This window comes from Anomaloglossus baeobatrachus, chromosome 7 (assembly GCF_048569485.1).
Source record: "Anomaloglossus baeobatrachus isolate aAnoBae1 chromosome 7, aAnoBae1.hap1, whole genome shotgun sequence".
NCBI classification, from domain to species: domain Eukaryota; kingdom Metazoa; phylum Chordata; class Amphibia; order Anura; family Aromobatidae; genus Anomaloglossus; species Anomaloglossus baeobatrachus.
In genome coordinates this window covers 182,704,094-182,729,994 of record NC_134359.1, presented here as the reverse complement: position 1 = coordinate 182,729,994, position 25,901 = coordinate 182,704,094, and the positions used below count along the sequence as shown (strand labels likewise).

The 25,901-nt window shown below is 41.9% G+C and overlaps 1 protein-coding gene across 5 annotated transcripts in view; it reads left to right on the top strand.

Annotated features, from left to right (window-relative positions):
• Positions 1–25,901, top strand: part of TNRC18 (trinucleotide repeat containing 18) — a 1,341,710-nt gene that overhangs the window by 1,129,268 nt on the left and 186,541 nt on the right. For all 5 annotated transcript variants that reach the window (XM_075317830.1, XM_075317829.1, XM_075317828.1 and 2 more), the window contains 3 exons: positions 12,752–12,868; positions 15,778–15,924; positions 21,585–22,816. In XM_075317830.1, the coding sequence (XP_075173945.1) occupies positions 12,752–12,868; positions 15,778–15,924; positions 21,585–22,816 (1,496 nt within the window). The remainder of the gene's footprint in view (positions 1–12,751; positions 12,869–15,777; positions 15,925–21,584; positions 22,817–25,901) is intronic.

Below are 25,901 nucleotides of genomic sequence, written 5' to 3'. Positions count from 1 at the left end.
ATTGGTTCACGTCAGGAAGAGGCTCGGTCTGAGGGTGAGGGGAGTGCAAACACAACGCTTGATGAGGAAGTTCTAGATCCCACCTACTGTCAACCCACAGTCAGGCACTCGAGGAGGTCAACAGAGGCGGTGGAGGAGGATGCTACTGACAACAAAGTTACCTTGCGCCTTCCTGGACAAAGGAGTTGTACTGGTAGCACGTCTACAACTGCATCCTCAGCCACCACTCTGCCTCTGAGCACTAGTCGGGGGGGCTCAGCAGGTCGCATGCCCTCTAAGCCTTGCCTATCCTGGACCTTTTTTGACATAGAAAAAAATCACCCAAATCATGTGATATGTAAAATTTGTCGTGATTCTGTTAGTAGAGGGCAAAACCTCTGGAGTTTGACAACTTCTTCCATGAATCGTCACATGAATAAATATCATATGTCCCAGTGGGAAGCTCACCGTGCTGCAATGCGGTCTAGCGGAGCGAACCATCCACCGCCTGCCCCTTCAAGTGCATCCGCGCGCTCTTCATCTTCTAGGACTGTGGGGACAGCTGTCACACCTGGTTTTCCACGCACAACTTCCACCACTGTAACCACAACAGGCAGTTTGCTTGGTAAGTTGTCATTTGGTTTCGAAGGGGAAACAAGTGCGTGTGTACAGCTCTCTCAGACATCGATAGCACCAACGTTGGATGAAGGCAACATCATGTCTACGCCTGCACTTTCCTCACAAACCTGCATTTTTTCAGGGACACCCTACTCACCACTGTCTACACACAGCAGCCAGATCTCTGTCCCTCAGATGTGGACAAATAAAAGGCCATTTCCTGCGACCCATGACAAAGCTAAGAGGTTGACTTTATCCCTCTGTAAGCTCTTGGCTACTGAAATGCTGCCTTTCCGCCGGGTGGACACACAGGATTTTAGAGACCTTATGTTTGTCGCTGTGCCCCAGTACCAGATGCCCAGTTGCCACTACTTCTCTAAGAAAGGTGTGCCTGCGCTACACCAGCATGTCGCACACAACATCACCGCTTCCTTGAGAAACTCTGTGTGTGAATGGGTGCATTTCACCACCGATACTTGGACCAGTAAGCATGGACAGGGACGTTACATGTCGCTGACTGGGCACTGGGTAACTATGGTGATAGATGGTGAAGGGTCTGCTGCACAAGTCTTGCCGTCCCCACGACTTGTGTGTCAATCCTCTGTCTGTCTAAGTTCCGCCACTGCTTCTGCCTCCTCCACCTCATCTGGGTCCTCCACCTCCGCCCCAAGCCTGCCTGGTCAGGCCACCAGCGTTCTAACTGTGCAGAAGGAATCACGCACCCCTCATTACTATGCTGGCAGCAGAGCGCAGCGGCATCAGGCGGTCTTTAGCTTGAAATGTCTTGGAAATAAAAGTCACACAGCGGCTGAGTTTTGGGCAGCTCTGGAGACTGAGTTTGGTAAATGGTTGTCTCCACTCAACCTGCAGCCTGGTAAGGCCATGTGCGACAATGCTGCAAACCTGGGTGCGGCCCTTCGCCTGGGCAAGGTGACACACGTGCCTTGTATGGCTCACGTGTTGAACCTTGTTGTCCAGCAATTTTTAACACACTATCCCGGCCTAGATGGCCTTCTGAACAGGGCACGAAAACTGTCTACTTACTTCCGCCGTTCAACCACCGCTGCTGAGCGACTTGCATCGCTCCAGAAGTCTTTCGGCCTGCCGGTTCATCGCCTGAAATGCGATGTGCCGACACGCTGGAATTCAACTCTCCACATGTTACAGCGACTGTGGCAGCACCGTCGAGCCCTGATGCAATACGTCATGACGTATAGCCTGGGCCAACGAGATGCAGAGGTGGGGCAGATCACCCTGATGGAGTGGTCTCAGATCAAGGACCTATGCACCCTTCTGCACAGTTTCGACATGGCAATGAATATGTTTAGCGCTGACAATGCCATTATCAGCATGACAATTCCAGTCATTTACATGCTAGAGCACACGCTAAACACTATTCGGAGTCAGGGGGTGGGACAACAGGAAGGGGAGGAACTACAGGAGGATTCATATGCGCAAGAGACAACAACATCATCAAGGTCCAGACGTTCATCATCACCAATGCGGCAGGCATGGGACCATGGGGGACAGGGATCAACAAGGGCGCATGGTAGCAGGCAAAATGTTGAGGAAGGTGTAGGAGAACATGAAGAAATGGAGGACGAACTGTCCATGGACATGGAAGACTCAGCGGATGAGGGAGACCTTGGTCAAATTTCAGTTGAAAGAGGTTGGGGGGAGATGTCAGAGGAAGAAAGAACGGTTAGCACCTCTATGCCACAAACACAGCGTGGACTTGGTCCGCATGGCTGCGCAAGACACATGAGCGCCTTCTTGCTGCACTACCTCCAACATGACCCTCGTATTGTCAAAATTAGAAGTGATGATGACTACTGGCTTGCCACACTATTAGATCCCCGGTACAAGTTCAAATTTTGTGACATAATTCCAGCCATAGAAAAGGTCGCATGTATGCAGGAGTATCAGCAAAAGCTGTTACTCGATCTTAGCTCGGCTTTTCCACCAAACAACCCTGGTGCAGGGAGTGAATCTCCCAGTTGTAACTTGACAAACATGGGACGGTCTCGTCATCTTCAACAGTCTACCCGTACCAGCAGCACCGTTTCTGCTGCTGGTAATAGCAATTTTATTGAATCCTTTCATAATTTTTTTAGACCCTCCTTTGCAAGGCCACCAGAGACAACAAGTCTGACACATAGTCAATGGCTGGAGAGGATGATACAGGAGTATCTCCAAATGAACATCGATGCCATGACTTTTCAAATGTAGCCTTGCTCATTTTGGGCTTCAAATCTTGAAAAATGCCCAGAGCTCTCCACTTACGAGATTTTGTCGTGTCCAGCTGCCAGCGTTGTCTCTGAATGTGTCTTCAGTGCTGCTGGGTGTGTGCTGACAGATAAGCGCACGCATCTGTCCAGTGACAATGTGGACAGACTAACGTTCATCAAAATGAACAAGTCATGGATCCACAAGGAATTTACTACCCCTGTGTCATCCTGGGGAGAGTAAATGCTTGTGGTTTTGGAATGTTCTTGATGCAAATCTAGCTGTGAAGTGTACAACTGGGGCACAAGTGCTGCCACTGAAGGGGTGGGTGTGTGGCCCAATTTTGGAAAAAAGGGAGACTCTGCTTGGAGTAACCCTTGCTGTGTTTTTTAAAAGGAGCCAAGATGAACAAGTCATGGATCAGCAAATAGTTTGCTACCTACCCCGGGGTCATCCTGGGGACGGTTAAGTATGGCGTATTTTTGAATGTGCTTGATGCAAATCTACCTGTGAAGTGTACAACTGGGACACAAGTGCTGCCACTGAAGGGGTGGGTGTGTGTGTGGCCCAATTTTTGGAAAAAAGGGAGATTCCGCTTGGAGTAACCCTTGCTTACATTGTTTTTAAAAATGATCCAAGATGAACAAGTCATGGTTCAGCAAAGACTTTGCTACCTACCCCGGTGTCATCCTGGGGACGGTTAAGTATGGCGTATTTTTGAATGTGCTTGATACAAATCTAGCTGTGAAGTGTACAACTGGGGCACAAGTGCTGCCACTGAAGGGGTGGGTGTGTGTATGGCCCGATTTTTGGAAAAAAGGGAGACTCCGCTTGGAGTAACCCTTGCTTGCTGTGTTTTTTAAAAGGAGCCAAGATGAACAAGTCATGGTTCAGCAAAGACTTTGCTACCTACCCCGGGGTCATCCTGGGGACGGTTAAGTATGGCGTATTTTTGAATGTGCTTGATGCAAATCTACCTGTGAAGTGTACAACTGGGGCACAAGTGCTGCCACTGAAGGGGTGGGTGTGTGTGTGGCCCAATTTTTGGAAAAAAGGGAGACTCCGCTTGAGTAACCCTTGCTTGCTGTGTTTTTTAAAAGGAGCCAAGATGAACAAGTTATGGTTCAGCAAAGACTTTGCTACCTACCCCGGCTTGGATTAACCTTGCGGTGTTTTACATGGTTTTAGAAGGGCATGCCATGCCTATATCTGTGTCTCATCCTCTTTTCCTTGTAACGCTGTTTTGTTTTCGCATGAGAATTTGTTCTTGTCACTTTCCCATGTGTTTGTGTTGTGTTGTGAGTTGTTTGTCACCTTTTGGACACATTTGAGGGTGTTTTCTAGGTGTTTTTATGTGTTTGTGATTGCCTCCCATTGTTTCCTATGCGGTTCGAGTGGTTCGCCGAACCGGTTCGCCAAACCGAACTCGAACGAGACCTCCGTTCGGCGAACCGAACTCGAGTCGAACCACGGCCGGTTCGCTCATCTCTATTTAGCACCTTTTTTATATTATATCTATTGAATATTTTTGCACTTTGGGAATAATTCTTTGATTCTTACTTATATATATATATATTCACTGTTTATACGTTATTATTAATCACATTTGTAAGAACCAACCGATGGTAACCACTTATTAGTTATATTGGTATTTTTGTTTCTTTAATTAGTGTGTTCGCTTGGGGAGACCTTCGCTCCAATGGTACAATTCCTTTTTGACACAAACTTAACACCTTTTTACTTAAGATATTTTTAAGAACATTTTCTGTTGTGAGGATGGGGAGGAATTTCTTTAGAATATTAGTAACCTGATAATCATTACTATATTTGGTGGAAAAGAGCACTGGGAACCCTTCAGATACAGCTAAATTATTTGATTTATTTTTGTCTTCCAAATATTGGACTCTGGATTTACTATCCGTTCTGTAAATGCTCAGCATAGAGCACAGAAAATGTTTTGTTCTGTATCCCAAATTGCCACCAAATAGCATTCAACTCAACCCACAAAAACACAAGTCCCCACTCAAGCCCATCATCTGTTAATGGAAATATATGGGCTTCCACGTTACTGGTAGCACAAAGGCTCTGGAAAAATTTTATGGCTCTCGCTCTGAAAAAAAAACAAAAAAACAGCAAAATCTGCACTTCAAAATCCAAATGCCCACCCTCCCTTCAGAGCACCACAATATGGCTAAACACAGTTAGCATCCACATATATGGCATTGTTGTAGATAGGAAAGTCCACTGGTGTTTTCCAGAGACTAAAGGATACTTTACACGCTGCGATATCGGTACCGATATCGCTAGCCAGCGTACCCGCCCTTGTCGGTTGTGCGACACGGGCAAATCGCTGCCCGTGTCGCACAACATCGTTTACACCCGTCACACTACTTACCTGCCTAGCGACATTGCTGTGACCGGCGAACCGCCTCCTTTCTAAGGGTGCGGTTCGTTCTGCATCATAGCGACGTCACTAAGTGGCCGCCCAATAGCAGAGGAGGGGCGGAGATGAGCGGGCCAAACATCCCGTCACCTCCTTCTTTCCTCATTGCCGGTGGGACGCAGGTAAGGTGAGGTTCCTCGTTCCTGCGGTGTCACACATAGCAATGTGTGCTGCTGCAGGAACGACAGACAAACTCGCTACTCACCTGTCAACGATTTTTGGTGTTGGAGCGACCTCTCCAATACCAACGATTTATACCTCTTTTGCAATCATTTTAGGTCGCTCAGAAGTGTCACACACTGCGATGTCGCTAACGACGCCGGATGTGCGTCACAAACACCGTGACCCCGACAATGTATTGTTAGCGATGTCGCAGCGTCTAAAGCACCCTTTAATCATCACTACAACCATAGATGAATTCCCAGAGGGGGGCCCACAATCAGGAATACCAGCGTTTTGGATGCAGCATATTTTCGCTGTGTCCAAACCACTGTGTTGTCCAATAAAGCACATTGGATGGATTTATACAAATTCCCTGCCCACTGTGCTTCTTTTCTCCACACTGTAAACTGACATGCGGCGCGCTTCCCTAGATGCAGCATGTCAATCTATGCTGCGGAGTGTCCTCAACTGGGAAAACAGAATGAAAGTCCACAAACCCTGATTGTGGGCATGGACATCTGTGGTATCCTGTGGAGAACATTTACATCTCTGCAAGGAAAGATACTCTGCATCCATGATCCAGCATGTGCGGACCGAGGGCACATACCCTAAATCTCTGGAAAAACGTGATTCAGAGATAATTCCCAACGGAAAATTCACTGTTATGAAACAGAAGGAATCACTTTGACCTCCCGTCCATCTTTTTATGCCTCTTTTTAGGCGTGCACAGTATTGTTTACCTTTGAAAGGACGGAGAATGCTGAACATAGGCCAAACGGAGTCCAGAATAACTCTACTGTCACCGTAGTGAATGGATCCATTGCGGGTTTCCCCTGAATCATCTATTTTTGAGATGTAGATGGAAACCCCGATCCTCAGCATAGAACACAAGATAAATGTGAACTGATCCAAAATGTTCTGTACCAAAAGCGCCACCAAATAACATTCAACTACACCCACAAAAAACACAAGTCTCCACACAGGTCCGTCATCGGTTAACGGAAATATAAGGGGATTCTACATTACTGGTAGCACAAAGGCTCTTGAGAAACTCTATGGCTCCACCTCCCTTCAAAAAAGAATCCAGAAAAATCTAGAGTCTGAAATCTAAATGCCCCCCTCTCTTCTGAGACTCACAATGTGCCTAAACCACAGTTAGCACCCACATGTTTGGCATTGTTGTAGTGAGGAGAGCCCGCTTAAATGCATGGGGTGCAGGTTTATAGAAGCACGAGCTGGGCACAATGTACAGGCACTAAAATGTACTGGATGCAACAAGGACTTATTTGCAGTTTTTAATTCTGTAACATTCACTGTATGATACCATGGATGTTTTCCAGAAACTAAATTCTCATTAGACCCATAGATGAATTCCCAGAGGAGTATAATTTCCAAAATTTGGTCCCTTTAGGGGGAGTTCTTCTGTTCTAGCGCTTAGGGGCTCTACAAATTGAGGCCGCAAACTATTCTAGGAAAATCTGTGCTCCAAAAATAAAATAGGGCTACTTCCCTCCTGAGCCCTGTAGTATAGCCAAACAGTACTGTAAAGTCACATTTGGGGTATTGCCACGTTCAAGAAACACATGGGGCCTTTTTTTTTTTTTACCTATTCCCCTTGTGAAAATTGGAAATCTGGGGTTAAAACAACTAATGGTAAAAATTTTATTTATTTTTGGTTCACCGCCCAATAGAATAAAATTTTGTGACACACCTGTAGTGTGAATATGCTCTCGGCACACAGGGATAAATTAATTGAGGGGCACAGTTTGTAAAATGGGGTCACTTGTGAGGGGTTTCTGCTGTTCTGGCACCTCAGAGAACAAAGCTAAAGTGACAAGACACCAGCAAACCATTCTAAGTAAATATCCACTCTAATCTTCATTCTTTACATTCTACTGTGCCTGAAAAGTAGTTTTTGACCACATATGGGGTACTGGTATACTCAGTAGAAATTGCACAAGAAATTGTACTATTATTACTGTAACATTATCTCCTTTTACCCTAGTGAATTTGAAAAATGTGACATTAACGAAACATTTTAGAGGTTAAAAATGTATTTTTTCATTTTCACAGCAAAATATTATAAAATTCTGTGAAGCACCCTGGGATCCCAGGTGCTCACCAACCATCTAGATAAATTCCATGAGGGGTGTAGTTTCCAAAATGGGGTCATTTGTGGGGGAGCTCTACTGTTAAGGCACATGAGGGGTTCTACAAGTGCGACATGGCGTCCACTAATGATCTCAGAACGGCGGAAAAAAGGTATATAAGGCACCAGGTACAAAACAAATCTTGATAATAACAGTATACAGAAATCACAGAACCTTCTAAGGTGTAGAAAAATTTTATTTATAGAAAAACACTTTTTGTGAATACATGAATAAAATCTTTTAAAATATTTAAAATAAACTACAGGGTGCGACATAATAATACTACATAGTAGGCTCACAATAAAGACTATTCCACCCTTACAGTATATGCTCAGAAACTGGTTATGCAATAATCAATACAATAAACTGGTAACATACAATGTATTATATGTATTGAATGACCACATAATTACAGAATATCTAAAAACAGCCACCTTCAAAAAAGAAAAATGGTGCACCTATCTAAACCATATAGGGTACACTATAAATACCTGGCCATATATGGCATAATATCTCAGTATTGAGAATAAGGCATGTGATCCCAGGGTAACTGAGCTGTATTAGAGGGAAAAAAAGAAAAAAATAATATTGAAAAAGTCCCGAAAGTAAGCATCCAGAACCCGACTCGTTATGCCACACAATGCGGCTTCATCAGGGGTATACTAGAAGTTTGACACAATGAGGTTTATATAGGGGCATCATATAAATGAGGTTCATGGTAGTCATATCATAATAAAAGACAGGTGAGAGAAAATAATGTAGACCTACCACAGTGGTGGTTCAATGGGGGCTTCCTTGCACGTTTGTGGGGCTAATGATTTCAGCCAATTTTGCCTTCAAATGACACTCCTTCCCTTTCGAGCCCTTGTGTACACCTAAACAGTAGGTTTTCAAAACATATGAGGTATCAGCGTACTGGGTTGAAGGTGCTCACCAAACATCTAGATAAATTCCTTGAGTGGTCTAGTTTCCAAAATGGGGTCACCTGTAGGGGAGCTCCAGTGTTTAGGCACCTCAAGGGGTCTCCAAACGCGACATTGCATCCGCTAATGATTCCAGCTAATTTTGCTTTCAAAAATTCAAATGGCGCTCCTTCCCTTCCAAACCCTGCTGTGCGCCCCAACAATTAATTTCCACCACATATTAGCTATCCGTGTATTCCGGAGAAATTGCACAATAAATTTTATGTTGCATTTTTTCCTGATACCTTTGTAAACATGCAATATTTTATGGCTAAAATAACATTTTTATGGAAAAGTGTTAAGCACCTAAAGGTTTAATAAACTTCTAGGATGTAGTTTTGAGCAGTGTAAGGTGTGCATTTTTTAGAATAGTGTCACTTTTGGGTATTTTTCTGTCACTTAGGCCTCTCAAAGTCACTTCAAATGTGATCTAGTCCCTAAAAAAAAATGGTTTTGTAAATTTTGTTGGAAAAATGAGAACTTGCTGATAAACTTTCAATCTTTCTAACTTCAAAACAAAAAAACATTTGTTTCAAAAATTGCACTGATGTAAAGTAGACATGTGGGAAATGCTATTTATTAACTATTTTGTGTGACTTAACTCTCGGATTTATGGGCATAAAATTCAAAGTTTGAAAATTGCGAAATTTTCAAAATTTTCTCTAAATTTCTGATATTTTCACAAAGAAAAGCAAAAATATTGGCCTAAATTTACCACTGTCATGAAGTATAATATGTTATGAAAAACCAGTGTCAGAATCACCGGGATCCGTTATAGTGTTTCAGAGTTATAACCTGTTAACGTGACACTGGTCAGAATTGCAAAAAGTGGCCTGGTCATTAAGATGAAAATTGGCTCAGTGGGTAAAGGGGTTAAAGCCTGTTCCATTTTCACTTGCAAATTTATTTATTTTACCACTGAGCACTACTATTGTATTGACGATTGAGTACTCACCATTTTTTTCTTCTCCTAAACAGAAAGAGAAGCATGTATATATCCTAAATAGTGGTGCTGAAGCCTTAGGGGTACTTTGCACGTTGCGATATCGCTACTGCGATATCGTCGGGGTCAAATTGAAAGTGATGCACATGCAGCGCCAGTAACGACTTCGCAACGTGTAAAGCCTAGATGCACTGATAAACAATCGCAAAAGCGTCGAAAATCGGTGATCTGTGCAGTGTCGGACATTTCCATAATGTCGCACCAATAGGAGATACGATGTTGTTCCTTGTTCCTGCGGCAGCACACATCGCTGTGTGTGAAGCTGCAGGAGCGAGGAACATCTCCTACCTGCCTCCACCGCCTACGCGGAAGGAAGAAGGTGGGCGGGATGTTTACATCCCGCTCATCTCCGCCCCTCCGCTTCTATTGGCCGCCTGCCGTGTGACGTCGCTGTGACGCCACACGACCCGCCCCCTTAGGAAGGAGGCAGGTCTCCGGCCAGAGCGACGTCGCAGGGCAGGTAAGTGCGTGTGAAGCTGCCATAGCGATAATGTTCGCTACGGCAGCTATCACTAGATATTGCATGTGCGACGGGGGCGGGTACTATCGCGCTCAGCATCGCTATCATCGGCTAGCGATGTCGCAACGTGCAAAGTACCCCTAAGTGTGATGAAAGGAACAGTATGGGGAAAAAAAGCAAACATTGTGGGGGTTTCTTACATGACATCCACCACATATTTGCTTATTGAAAAAAATGTAATTGGTACTGTATTTGGAAAACTTCATATTGACAAGATGTAATCGTGCTCAAGTAGTGGTTGTTTGGCAGACCAAAAAGTAAGTTACTTGTGTGTTCTCAAGACTACTAATCAGCAAACTCGTAGACAACTGGATTTAAAAAAAAAAGTTTGGTTCCCACCCAGAATTGATATCTGGCTGGACGTCGATCCCTCTATAGGTCTATGGGGACCAGAATCCAGCGATTAAAAATGGTGGTAGAAGGGATAGGGGGATAGGTGCAGGAGCACTATACTTACCGAGGCTCCAGCATGGCTGTAACTGCTCCCATGGCTGCCCATCAACTTCTGGGGCCGCTCATTGGGCTCATGCATATGCACTGCTTTCCCCACCCACTGGCATCTGTGATTGGTTGCAGTCAGACACACCCCCACCCTGAGTCACAGCGTCTGACTGCTTCCAATCACAGCCGCTATGCTTGTCTATTGTACAGTATAAATAAATAAGAAAATTGTCATAGGGTCCCACCATATTATGATACCTACCAGCACAGATAAAGCATACGGCTACAGGCTGCAGACTCCAGCCATGCGCTTATCTTGACTTTGTATCAAAATAAAAGGAACTGCATCCATCTTTTTTTTAATTATTTAAATACATATTTTAAAAAACAAACTGTGTGCGGTTCCCCCCAATTTTGATACCCAGCCATGATAAAGACCGGCAGCTGGGGGCTGGTATTCTCAGACTGGGAAGATCCATGGTTGCTAGGAGAGACCCAGCTCAAAAATAGCAGCCTGCAGCTGCCCAGAATTGCCGCATCCATTAGATGCAACAATAACAAGACTTTTCCACGGCTCTTCCCGATTTCCCTGATGTGGTTGCAATCAGGGTAATATAAGGGGTTAATGTCAGCTAACAGCTGCCAACAATCCCTAGTTTAGCAATGGGATGTGTCTATGAGACCCACCCATTACAAATCTGTATGTGAAAAGAAATAACCACAAACACCAAAAAAATCCTTTATTTGGAATAAAATACAGAAAAACACCCTTTTACACCACGTTATTAACTTTCAAACCAGCCCTGCAAGTCTGATGTAATCCACACAAGGTCCCACGATGATTCAGCTCTTCTACATCTCAAGCTCACAGGGGGCACCATAGAGCATGAGGTTCAGGCAGAGAATAAATGACCTGCACAATCAGCGGTGATGTTAATCAGGTAAGTTGCGGTCACAGCTGTAGGTTCCCACTGTCCTCCATCTGTGAACGCAGGTAATCTTACCTTAGGTGACCTCAATCAACTCTCACTTAGTTCACAGACCTTCATCTCCTGGCAGAAAACTGCTTTTTTTGCCAAAAGATTCAGATTTGGTGCTGAAATTTTAACATCATATTCCTGCACCCAAGTTACACCTCCTGGCAAAAAAAAAAATGCATAATTACCACATGTGGTATGATGCGGTGGTGATGGGATTTTCTGCCAGGAGGTGTAGATTGGGTGCAAGAATATGGTGTAAAAATTTCACCACCAAATCTGCCTCCCTTGGCAAAAAAATGCACAAAAATGGTTTTGATGCTGTTTGGGTGCAGTTCTCTGCCAGGAGGTACAAATTTGGTGCTTAAATCTGGTGCAGACATTTGAGCATCAAATTTGCACCTCCTGGAAGAAAACTGCACCAAAACGGCATCAAAACCGTTTTTGTGCATTTTTGTGCCAACAGATGCAGATTTGGTGCTGAATTTTTCTCACAATACTGTATTTCCGTAACCAATCTACACTTCCTGGTGTAAATTCATTGAGATCACTTAAGGTGAGGTTATCTGCGATCACAGGTGGAGGATCATTGGAACCTACAGCTGTGACCGCAACTAACCTGAGTGATGTCACCGCTCATCGCGGCTCAGTGTCTGCCTGAACCTCACAACATTCGGTCATGTTCCATGATTGCGCGCTGTGCCTTCAGAAATGTAGCAGAGCTGGAATTGTCATGGCCCACGACTTGTGGGACCTCATGGGGTTTACATCAGACCTGCAGAGGTGTTTTGGGGGTTAATAAAGTGGTGAAAGAGCCTGTTTTTTTACTTTTAGTTCAAATAAAGAATTTTTTAGGTGTTTGTGTTTATTTACTTTCAATTAAAGATTAGTAATGGGGGGGTCTCATAGACACCTACTATTACTAATCTAGGGCTTAGTGGCAGCTGTGGACTTTGATTAACCCCTTATTACCCTGATTTCCACCGCACCATGGCAATCGGGAAGAGCTGGGTAACGTGCTGGGATTGTCGCATTTAATGGATGTGGAAATCTCGGGCGGCTGCAACCGAGATTTCCACGACTACTCAAAACTTGTAATAAGAAAGGATTGCTTCACAACAGGTGACCAGATATGGGTAGTGTGTTTGGTTTACCTTGTACATTAAATTACTTTGTACATAATTCAAGATTGATTTTAAGTAAGCAAGATTTTATTAATACAATATAAAATATTTACTTTTTTTGTATTACCATGGTTTTTATTTTTTAGGAAATGTAGACCAGGATGAAGATACCGATCTTGTTTCTGTAGAGTTTGATGATGGTGATACAGGGCGAATTCCATTGTCTCATATCAGACTTTTACCTACAGATTATAAAATACAGTGTAAGTGAACCCAATCGTATATCAGTGCGTTTCTTTTGAACGTTTGTCATTTAATTTACCATCCAAAATGTGTCCGTCAACCATTAAAAAACACTGGCAAGTGAAGTGATTAATGGGGTTGAACAGTTCTGGTTGCCACTGGCACCAAGAACTGTTGATCGATGGGGTTGATGAGGGTCACATCCCGACTGATCAACATTGATGACTAAGGCCATCAATGGTAAAGACCCGGACAACCCCTTTGACATTGAACCACTGATCCCAAGCTCATGGGATGAAATATTTAAGGCAGCAATTAGTCAGTTCTTCCAGTTGATGTGTTGAAAGCAAGGAAATTGGCCAAGCATGACAATCTGAGTATCTTTGTCAAGATTCAAATTATAATGCCTTGGTGATTGGGTCAGAGTAACTCCAAAACATAACATTTTTTGGGCTTTTCATGGTATGCAATAGTTAGTTGCTGCCAAAAGTGGTCCAAAGAATAAAAAACTCAGTAAATTAGAGACTGGGAGTTAGGCTTTCAACACTTCTTAATGTTGTTGAGGAGCGAAGGCAAATTCATCTTGTCCAGTCTCACAAAATTGAAATAGCACAAATTGCCAAAAATGGAATGGTGGCTGTGATAGGAAGGGGTCAGAAAGCACAAAGCATTGTAACTTTCAGCAAAAGGTTTTCTTTGTCCACAGACATGTGCCTGTGCTGACACCTGTCCACTGCCAACAGCAGCTGCAATTAACCAATGAATGTGCTCAAAGCTGGACCATAGCACAATGAAAGAAGTTGGCCTGGTCTGAGAATTCACGCCTTTTTTAGAGCATTTACTGTATATAGCCACGTGTATACCATTATTTACGTAGAAACGATATGCCATCAGGATGCATTATGGGAAGGGGCAAGCTGGCAGAGGCAGTGTGATGCACTGGGCAATGTTCTATTACAATTCTTTGGGTCCAGTACAGGTGCGGGCTTAGATGCTGAGTCCACCTCATACACAATGGGTGTCAGCTGCATTCTATATTTGGCAGCTGCCTCTAACAGCAGGAACCAGAGCTAGTAGTGATAGGCAGTTCTGTTCTTTTTGATGATCCAGTTTCCATGGCTCTCCTCACCATAAAGAGCCAGCTCTTTTGGAACCTAAATGGATCACTATTAAATATCTTCTCACTCGAGGTGAACACATATTTAAGATGTTTTTAACGTGCTTGAAACCTCACCCACTTGTAACATGCCAATTAAAATGCTGAGTGGGCGCGGTTTTGTTCAGGTTGGCGGGGGTTCGCCCACCAAACACCCACAATTTACTCCCAGTGAGAGCCATTATGAGAATTTAGTGGCTCTCATTGGGGTGCTGACTTCTGTCAGTCACAGCAGGGAGCCAGATTGTTGTGTTTGATTGTTCGTGACAGACACATCACTATATGTGGCTTTACACGCTATGATATTGCTAGCAATTTCTAGCGATATCGAGCGTGTAAGTACCCGCCCTCGTCGCCCATGTGATATCGTGTGATCGCTGCCGCTGCGAACATTATCGCTACGGCAGCGTCACACGCACTTACCTGGTCGGTGGCGGCGCTGTGACTGCCGAACAATCCCTCCTTTAAGGGGGAGGGACATTCGTCGTCACTGCGACATCCCCGCGAAGTCACTAAGCGGCCGGCCAATCAAAGCGGAGGGGCGGAGATGAGCGGGACGTAACATCCCGCCTACCTCCTTCCTTTCGCATTGCGGCTGGCCGCAGGTAAAGAGACGTTCCTCGCTCCTGCGGTGTCACACATAGCGGTGTGCTGCCGCATGAGCGATGATCAACATGGATAAACAACCCTAACCGATTTTTGAGTTTGGGACGACCTCTCCATGGTGAACGATTTTCACCATTTTTGAGGTCGCTTAAGGTCGCTGGTAAGTCTCACACGCTGCGATATCGTTAATGACGCCAGATGTGCGTCACTAACAACATGACCCCGACGATAAAACATTAACGATATCGTAGCGTGTAAAGCCACCTTAAGACTGATGTTGCTTCAATTGATATGGTTTAACCTTTCAGATGCTGCTGTCAATTTCTGACAGCAGCATTTAAATAGTTCCTATGCTATCACACTTTCCTGCAATATGTTCTCTGGTTACCATTGCAGCTATTGATTTAGTGAAGGGCATTGTTGTACACCCATGAAACTTATCATTGCTATAAGCTTCATAGGAGATCATCATTTTTACGTTATACTGCAATATTGAGGTACTGCAGTTTATCGTGTCATTATTCAAAACTTTAACTTTGCAGATACAAGTTCCCTGGGAGAGCTTCAAAATTGAATGGTAATTCAAAAGTTTTAAAAAATATTTAATATATTAAATTTGAATTATCTGACTTTTCCCAATCTAAAAATACAATAACAAATAAATATTTGGATTTTCCACATCCATAAAATCCAACCTTTGAAATATAAAATGAACTAATTCCGTAAATATTGTAAACAAAAATATGAATGTCATCTCATGTTCCCAAAAAGTGATCAAAATATTGTCTGTCATAGGGAACTATAGTAAAATTAATTGGTGTCACTCAAAACTACAAATAAATGCACAAAAAAACAAGCCCTTATATTGCTATGTCTATAGAAAGATTAGTGTGGTGGTGGAAGAAGCAGAGGAAAATAAAATGTGAAATGAAAATTTGCCCGGTCGTCAAGGGGTTAATGTTTAATAAGCTTACAAATTCCCCAATTTGTAAGCTGATCAAGCATCTTTCACTGGGTACCTTCACATTTTTTTTTTAAATCCATACCAGATGGTTTAGAGCTGCTTTATCGAAACAAGCTCACGTTACAAAATATTAGGTGTGCAGTTTTAATGATATAGCTAACTGATGTAATAATTACAAAATTAAATCTTTTGTTATTTTACAGGTGCAGAACCTTCACCAGCTCTCTTGGTACCTAGTACAAAGAGAAAAACTCGTAAGCCAAGCAAGGAAAAAAATGATGTAAAGGAAGATAGTAAAATTGCTTTTGAAGAACCTAGGGGGCGTAAACCAAACATCAAGCAGGTTTTAGGTAAATTCTATTCATTTATAGGGACCTGTGGAAGCACCCGTGTGGTGCAAAACGGCCGTCGTCCGGCGCTCCTGCACTCCCCCCCTCCCCGTGTTTGTTGTAACTATGCCGCAGTTTGTGCAATAAATTTGCCATTTCATATCTACCGCCATTCCTTCTTTTTTGAAGCTCATTTATAGTATAAACTTACAGGGGTTGTCTCATGTTACTAAATGGGTAAAGTTGCAAAGTGCTTGTAAAAACACTAAATGGTCCAAAAGTGTATATTCTCCAGCATCAAAGGAATGTAGTTATACTGACAAGCAAAAGAGTAACAATGTTTTGAACTTTTGAATGTTAAGCTCCATATCTCACCATCCACTACAGCGTCAAACAGGAGACTACAATAATTTCACGAAAAATGCAATATCCAGCGGAAAGATCCAGGACAAATTTTTTTCTTCAAGAAAAAAACTTATTTTACTTCACAACTTCATTAAAAATAATCCACAAGTTAGGGCAATAGATAATGTACAGAGGGGTAGTAGTCCGACCGGACTACGCGTTTTGGCATGTAATTATGCCTTCCTCATAGCCCGACCATGAGGAAGACGTAATTCAACGCTGAAACGCGTAGTCCGGTGGGACTACTACCCTCTCTGTACACTACTACTCTGTACATTATCTTCTGCCCTAACTTGTGGAATATTTTTAATGAAGTTGTGAAATAAAATAAGTTTTTTACTTGAAGACATTTGTCCTGGATCTTTCCGCTGGATATTGCATTTTTTCGTGTTTCTGAAACGTGTGGCTGGCTCCCACCCTGTTTCCTTGCAGACTGCTAGTAAGGATTGAAAGGACTCCACAAGCTCCGTAGAGCGCTGGTAAGCTGGCATTAAAGATATTGTTTTGTATTTTGATACAATAATTTTATAGACAATCATTTTGGCCATCAAACTTAACAGTTACTTCAATTTCTCTATCAATTTGACCCTCCATTGTTTCTTCCAGACCCATTTGTACCCATCAGAGTGTAGTCTATTGACTTTTGTCTCATTGCTCCAAATCACCCATTTTCAATCTTCTACTGTCCACTTTTGTACATTTTGGCAAACTCAAGTCAATGCTTTTTATTACAATATTGAAGTCGAGGCTTCTTCACCTAATATTTGCTACCATTCCAGACTTGTGTAACTTGCATCACATGGTGCTTTCATGGACATCTATGATCTAAGTATTACAAAGCATATGAGCCACCTCCACAGTCTTGTTTGTCGCGCCAGAACTGATAGACCTTTTGATATGCAGATTTGTTGACTCCAATATTTTGCCTGGATGTTCACCTCTTGTCTTTTGAATAGATGGAAGGACTTCATTTCGTATATTTCCAACTGTCAAGTCACTCCCTTGATGCAATTAGGTAATTTTCTTGGTTGAGAGACCGCTATCTATGAGCTGGGTGATGTTGTTTCTTTTCTCTTGGGAAATCTTCTTCATAGCTGCTCCTCAATTCAAACTTGTGACCTTTCACTTGGGAATCAACCTAATAACACACTGAGCTGTTAAGGAATGTGAGAACAGGTTGTAATTTGTAGTATACAGGAATTAAAAGATTTTCCCACCTTCAGGAGAAAAAGAGTACCAATGCAGTAACTGCATAACAAATCATATGCTAAATAGTTGCAAGTCAGCTTTATGTATGAATTAGAGTCCAACAATAGAGATAGGGCAGCACTCACCAGCGTCCAGTAAAAAATACTTTATTTATTCATGGTGCAGGTAAAAAAGCAGGAGCAGAGTTGACAGCAGGGCCCCCTCATGGACGACAGCCGTTTCGCGTGTACTCACGCTTCCTCGGGTCCATATGGGACAGGCATAGACCACCGCCTTATGAGGGGGTTGCGTCCAGTCTACATCACTGCCCAATTAAAAACAGCTGAGAAGTGTAACACATCAAGCAAGTGCAACTTGCCAATAACATCAAGTGGACAATCCAAAAGAACCGTCCACATATACATACATGTCAGAAAGGACACATGTTAGTCATACAAAACAAACATTTTTTGCAGAAAAACTGAAAGATCATTTTGTCATTTAAACCCAAATTACCTTGGGCTCTGTACTTGATAATAAGTCTTGCCTCGGCTTGCAACAGCATCTTATGCAGGTCGCCCCCTTGTGGAGGTAAACTGATCCTCTCTAAGCCTGTAAACCGCAGGACATTAGGATCTCCATTGTGTGAACTGCGCACATGCTCAATAAGCCGAGGGCAGCCTTTACCAGATTTCACAGAATTATAATGTTCTTTAAACCTGACATACATCGGCCTGATGGTTTTTCCGTCCGCAGCCACAAGAGACCACGTACACGACAAAATTAGTTTTGCATGAAATAAAACGATTGACGTTATGCACAGAGGATCCAACAGTGATCGATTTACCTGTTATGTGTGAACTGCAGAACCTGCAGTTCCCACACCTATAATTGCCAACGGGGCTATCTCTTTCTAACCAAGTAGATGGCTGCGATAGCCTATTTCTGACCAGTACATCTTTCAGATTACTGCCCCTTCGGTAAGTAACCAGGGGTTTTTTAGCAGTCATTTCGCTGAGATTAGTGTCCTGCTCCAAGATGTGCCAATTTCTGTGTAGGGCATTTTTTATCACAGACTCGAGTGGACCAAATTTAAAATTAAAAATAAATCTACATGGCTGCACTCTTCTTAGGGGCCAGTCCGCGGTGCCAGAAACATCACGTTCAGCGTGTTTTAATACGCATTTATCAAAAGCAGATCGTATATCATGTTCTGGGTACCCTCTTGCCCTCAATCTTCCCTTTAAGTCCTCCGATTGCTGCAAAAAAAAACGCATCGTTGTTATTCATGCGGCGCAGTCTCACAAACTGACTATATGGAAGTGCATTTTTTCTATGTACCAGGTGAGCACTACCAAAAGGCAACAGGGCATTGGAAGCAGTCGGCTTATGGTATACTTTGGTTTGTACACGCCCCTTCTCGATAGTGACAGCAACATCCAAGAAATTTAAAGACTGACCCTCGTAATCTGAGGTGAACGACATATTCATTGTGTTACTAGTATTGAGGTAACTAACAAATTCAGAAAATTGTTCAGGGGAGCCATCCCACACAACGAATATGTCGTCCACATATCTCATATAAAATTTGATGAACCGGAGGAAAGGATTAGAAGCGGCAAAGACATACTTACTTTCAAAGACTCCCAAAAAAATGTTTGCGAGGGCACAAGCAACGGGCGTACCCATTGCTGTGCCCCCACACTGCAAGAACCACCTGTCCACAAACGTGAACGGTTCCTTGCTTAGGATGAAGTCCAAAGCTTCTCCCACAAACTGACAAAAGAGAGAACTCTTCCCACACCTTTTCAAAACACTGTCCACAGCATCTATCCCCATGGCTTGCGGAATACGAGTATACAGACTCTCTACATCAATTGACGCGAGTGAGAAACTTTCCTGCCAGGTGATACCCTTTACAAAGGAAACAAATTCTCCGGTGTCCTTGATGTAAGACAGTATACTAGTCAAAACCGGGCGCAACAACCAATCAACTTAGTGGGACAGAGGCTCCGTTAATTGCCAACGGGGCTATCCCTTTCTAATCTACTTGGTTAGAAAGGGATAGCCCCGTTGGCAATTATAGGTGTGGGAACTGCAGGTTCTGCAGTTCACACATAACAGGTAAATTGATCACTGTTGGATCCTCTGTGCATAACATCAATCGTTTTATTTCATGCAAAACAAATTTTGTCGTGTACGTGGTCTCTTGTGGCTGCGGACGATTTTACATCGGAAAAACCATCAGGCCGATGTATGTCAGGTTTAAAGAACATTATAATTCTGTGAAATCTGGTAAAGGCTCCCCTCGGCTTAATGAGCATGTGCGCAGTTCACATAATGGAGATCCTAATGTCCTGCGGTTTACAGGCTTAGAGAGGATCAGTTTACCTCCACAAGGGGGCGACCTGCATAAGATGCTGTTGCAAGCCGAGGCAAGACTTATTATCAAGTACAGAGCCCAATGTAATTTGGGTTTAAATGACAAAAAAGATCTTTCAGTTTTTCTGTTAAAAATGTTTGTTTTGTATGACTTAACATGTGTCCTTTCTGACATGTATGTATATGTGGACGGTTCTTTTGGATTGTCCACTTGATGTTATTGGCAAGTTGCACTTGCTTGATGTGTTACACTTCTCAGCTGTTTTTAATTGGGCAGTGATGTAGACTGGACGCAACCCCCTCATAAGGCGGCGGTCTATGCCTGTCCCATATGGACCTGAGGAAGCGTGAGTACACGTGAAACGGCTGTCGTCCGTGAGGGGGCCCTGCTGTCAACTCTGCTCCTGCTTTTTTACCTGCACCATGAATAAATAAAGTCTTTTTTACTGGACGCTGGTGAGTGCTGCCCTATCTCTATTGTTGGACTCTATCCAGGAACTTTTTCTGCTTGGGGGATAAGCACCACCTGCCCAGTCCATGTGGAGGATTACCGTCTGCCGTCTACATAAGCAACACGGCTGAGGCCCAGGGGTGGGTAGCTGCGGCAATTTCTGTTGATTGTTATGTATGAATTAGCCACGATGATTGCCTATAAAATAATGATAGTTTCTTTTTCGAAGTAACAGTGAATGGTGAGATATTGAGTCTGAAAGTCAAAAATTCAAAACATTGTTATCATTTTGCTCATCAGCAAAAGACAGCCTTTAATCATTTCGGACTAAAAATTGCCTGTGATCGTAAACCCTTAATCATACAACTCGAAAGCATAAACATTGGGGGTTTTTTTTATGTGTTCAGTGTTCACATTCTGCAATATTCCATGCACCACACCCAGATCACAGACTGTCTACCCTGGAAGTTTCCTGGGATACTTCTCTCTAACACAGGATTGGGGAGGTGAATTGACACTTTTTCTATTGCTTGCAGAAACAAGCTAATTTTCAATTGACATTTTATTAACAAAACTCTCCATTCTCAAGAGCTGACAGAGAGAGATGTATCATAAGTGGCCAGTTTTGTAGGAAAAGAGTGCACAGTTGTATGGTCTACACTTTAATGCCTGCAACTGGGTCAGTATCCATAAGTTCCATAATTGAATGGATTTACAAAAATGCTCCTGTGCTGAGACAATTTTTATAAATGTGCCCCTTTTATGTACTGTATAATTGCTTTTTCTGACCATGTAGAAACATGGTCTGAAAATTGCACATCTCCTGGGATAAGAGAGGGAGTAAAAAGGAGTATACAGTCAGGACAGCAGGAGATCCCAGGTGATTCTTTCTGTGATGTAAAACATGGTTTTAAACAATCAGAGAATTTTACCTCCCAAAAAGCAGCAGCTCTTATCCTATGCTCTCCTGTCTGTAAACTCTCTTTTGACTCATTCCCTGACAAGGAACTATGGTGTGTTCAAACCACATTTCTGCATAGTCAGAAACATCCAATTATGGAATTTATTATTATTACAAGAACTATTGATTAAAATGTACTTTGTGAACTAGGCAACCCCTTTAAGCTATGTATATTGCGATGATTTCTTTATACAACTTTTTTATGCTTCACCTTCTAACAAAAGGGTGTGTGTGCATGTGTGTGTTAAATAAAACCTATATATAAATCTGTATATACATATTACATTTTTTCAGAGGTATCTATAACAGAGAATGCAAGTGAGGACACCTTAGAGACACATAAGGCGATAGATGAAGACAAAGTGAATGTGACATATACAAATGAAGAAGTAGAACAAGAAAGTAAACAAATTCATTTTGAGACAGCTACATCAGCGCATGATAAAAAGCAGCACACAAAAATGAAAATTACAAAAATCTTTAATCCTAATGATCATTTCAGTAATGTGGATTGTGAGGATCTGTACTGTGAAACAGCTGGGAATGGACTCAATCAAACGATCTTACAAGAGAAAATAGAAGCAAAACGGAGACGGAAACAAGAAAGACAAAAGGAGTCTACAACTATGGACAGGAACTGTGTGAAAAATGCTGGGCAGCTGTTAATAAAATTAGACCATGAAAGCGTTATGTTCCCAAAGACTAAAAAAACTAAAGAAGCTATGGTGATACTTGACCATTCCAATAACGTAGTAAGAAAATTTTGCAAAAAAATTACTAGTGGAAGTTGCTCTAATCTAGATGCCAACAAGCAGAAAGAGAAACATTCTGAATGGAAGTGTCAGACTAAAGAAAAATGTTTTGACTCCAAGGTGATTAAACTCACAGGAGATGACTCCAAAATCATAGTTGACCCCAAAAAAGGAAGGAAAAAAAAGGAAGGACAGATAGAGACCAGTATCATCAGTTCAGAGTCCGAAGAAGATGTTGAAAGAAATAAAAGGAATAGCAAAGGACAGCACAGCTCTAATAATTCAAGGTCTTCAATATCGAAGCCCTTAGCCTCTACCAGCAGCAGCTCTTCTTCCTCCTCTTCTTCTTCTTCATTTTCTTCACCTTCTTCATCCACTTCATCCTCACATTCATCATCTTCAACATCTTCCTCTTCTAGTTCCAGTTCTTCCTCCTCGTCATCATCTTCCTCATCTTTAACAGATGAAGCCTCTTCAAGCTGCTCAGAAGATGATGCTGCAAATGCTACTTCCATCCCATCAGATAATCAAAAGAACCCATGCAGACTTGAAAAACCTTGCAGCGCATCTAAGCCTGGGATGCAGATTAAACAGCAAAAGCAAGAACAGCAAAAAGGTAGTAAATGCAAACCAAAAAAAAGAGAAGGCATACATCTACCTACAACCAAGGAGCTTGCCAAAAGGCAAAGATTGCCTTCTGTTGAGAATAGACCTAAAATTTCTGCATTCCTGCCTGCTAGACAACTTTGGAAGTGGTTTGGTAAACCTACACAGGTAACTATTTTGTGTAAAATTTATCACAATAAAGTTATCTGTTAATATTTCTGTCCAGAGTTGTTTCTCCCATTTTGCACATCCCCTTTACTGGAGTGATAAATACAACATTTTATCCCTTTCAAAACTCTGGGAATTTTTTTGTGTTTTTGTTTTTTCTTTTTATATCCCTTCTGTCAAGACCCAATATTTTTGTTATTATTTCATCAACATAACTGCATGGGGGCTTGTTTTTTGTGAGCTGTGTACAGACCACTTCATTTTCCCATATATTGTAAAAAATGGAAAAAAGTATCAAGTGTAGAGAAATGCAATTCCGACTTTCTGTTTTTGGGGATTTATTTTTATAGTTTTCAATGTACCTAAACATGTAAGTTGTGGGGAGGTTTTTTGTATTTTTATTTCAGTTTTAGCTTATAAAAACTTCAGAACGTTATATACAGTGTGTGCAGAATTATTAGGCAAATGAGTATTTTGACCACATGATACTTTTTATACATGTTGTCCTACTCCAAGCTGTATAGGCTTGAGAGCCAACTACCAATTAAGTAAATCAGGTGATGTGCGTCTCTGTAATGAGGAGGGGTGTGGTGTAATGACATCAACACCCTATATAAGGTGTGCTTAATTATTAGGCAACTTCCTTTCCTTTGGCAAAATGGGTCAGAAGAGAGATTTGACGGGCTCTGAAAAGTCTAAAATTGTGAGATGTTTTGCAGAGGGATGTAGCAGTCTTGAAATTGCCAAACTTTTGAAGCGTGATCACCAAACAATCAAGTTTTTCATGGCAAATAGCCAACAGGGTCGCAAGAAGCTTGATGGGCAAAAAAGGCGCAAAATAACTGCCCATGAATTGAAGAAAATCAAGCGTGAAGCTGTCAAGATACCATTTGCCACCAGTTTGGCCATATTTCAGTGCTGCAACATTACTGGAGTATCAAAAAGCACAAGGTGTGCCATACTCAGGGACATGGCCAAGGTAAGAAAGGCTGAAAAGCGATCACCTTTGAACAAGAAACATAAGATAAAACATCAAGACTGGGCCAAGAAATATCTTAAGACTGATTTTTCAAAGGTTTCATCGACTGAAGAAATGAGAGTGACTCTTGATGGGCCAGATGAATGGGCCAGAGGCTGGATCAGTAAAGGGCAGAGAGCTCCACTCCGACTCAGACACCAAAAAGGTGGAGGTGGGGTACTGGTATGGGCTGGTATCATCAAAGATGAACTTTGTGTGACCTTTTCGGGTTGAGAATGGAGTGAAGCTCAACTCCCAGACCTACTGCCAGTTTCTGGAAGACAACTTTTTCAAGCAGTGGTACAGGAAGAAGTCAGTATCGTTCAAGAAAAACATAATTTTCATGCAGGACAATGCTCCATCACATGCATCCAACTACTCCACAGCGTGTCTGGCTAGTAAAGGTCTAAAAGATGAAAAAATAATGACATGGCCCCCTTGTTCACCTGATCTGAACTCCATAGAGAACCTGTGGTCCCTCATAAAATGTGAGATCTACGGGGAGGGAAAACAGTGCACCTCTCGGAACAGTGTCTGGGAAGCTGTGGTGGCTGCTGCACGCAATGTTGATTGTAAACAGATCAAGCAACTGACAGAATCTATGGATGGTAGGCTGTTGAGTGTCATCATAAAGAAAGGTGGCTATATTGGTCTCTAATTTTTTTGGGTTTTGTTTTCGAATGTCAGAAATGTTTATTTCTAAATTTTGTGCAGTTATATTGGTTTACCCTGCGAAAATAAACAAGTGAGATGGGAATATATTTAATTTTTATTAAGTTGCCTAATAATTCTGCACAGTAATAGTTACCTGCAAAACCGATATCCTCCTAAGATAGCCAAATCTAAAAATATTGTTGATCAATAATCATAAAAATCCTCTAAAATACAACTTGCCTAATAATTCTGCACACGGTGTATATTTAAAAAAAGAAGATACGTTTGTCTTGACATTTTCTAAAAACTAACTTTTAATTTTCCATTGATGGTGCTGTATGAGGGCTCCTTTTAGTGCATTGAGCTGTAGTTTTTATGAACTCCATTTTTGAGGCACATAGTGTTATGTTTATTTTTATTGCATTTTTGGAAGTGTGCTTGACAACTGAAAAAAGAGCAATTCTGGTGTTTCAATGTTGTTATAAATTTGACATTTACCATAGTTTTAAATAATTGTGTTTTTGATAGATTTTTATGAATATGATAAAAGTTTATTTTTTACATTTCGTTATTTCTAAATGGAGAAAATGAGGGCAATTCAGACACACACATTTTATATATATATATATATATATATGTATATATATATATATATATATACATATATATATATCATTTTTTTATTTATTTTTTTAATTTTGGTTTATTTTTTACTTTTTTTTAGAACTTGCAACCTTTTGATCGCTCATGCTACATGATACAAAAGTACAGCATTGCAGTATATAATGTAACTGACAAATAGCTCTAGGCTGGCCTTCATGGGTGAACTAAAAAGACAGCAATGGTGGGGATTTTGGCAGAACCCCATGTGCTTCGTTAACATATTGGCTCCAATGGGAGCTAGTGCATATGTTCACTGACAAACAAGCAGTTAAAGGTTGCTGCCAGTGACTGATAGTGGCATTAAAATGATTAAAAATCAGCATTTAGACCTGAGCTCACAATGTTCGCTGCTGTTACAGGTAGATGCAGGCTGTGTAACACAGCTAGCATCTGTCCAGTATGGAGCTGGCTCGGCTTCTGTGTCTGCTTCTCATAATCTACATGCAAACTGATACAAAAATGTACTTAAACCTTTTTGCAAATTTTCCTATCCACTTTGTAAAAGTATTGAGAGTTGCATTATATTTTTGCTGAGAAAAAACATGCAAGATTTTTTATTTTTTTGATTCTGTAAAGCTTTACATATTTGTATTATATAAAAAATATACACACTGTGGTAGATTGGTTTACTTGGCTACTTAACAAGGTAGACACAGGAATGGTTTATATATAAACATTTCATTAGTTTATTAAGACTTCATAAACCAGAACAAAAATAACACAAACTGACACAGCCTGTCCAGCATAGCA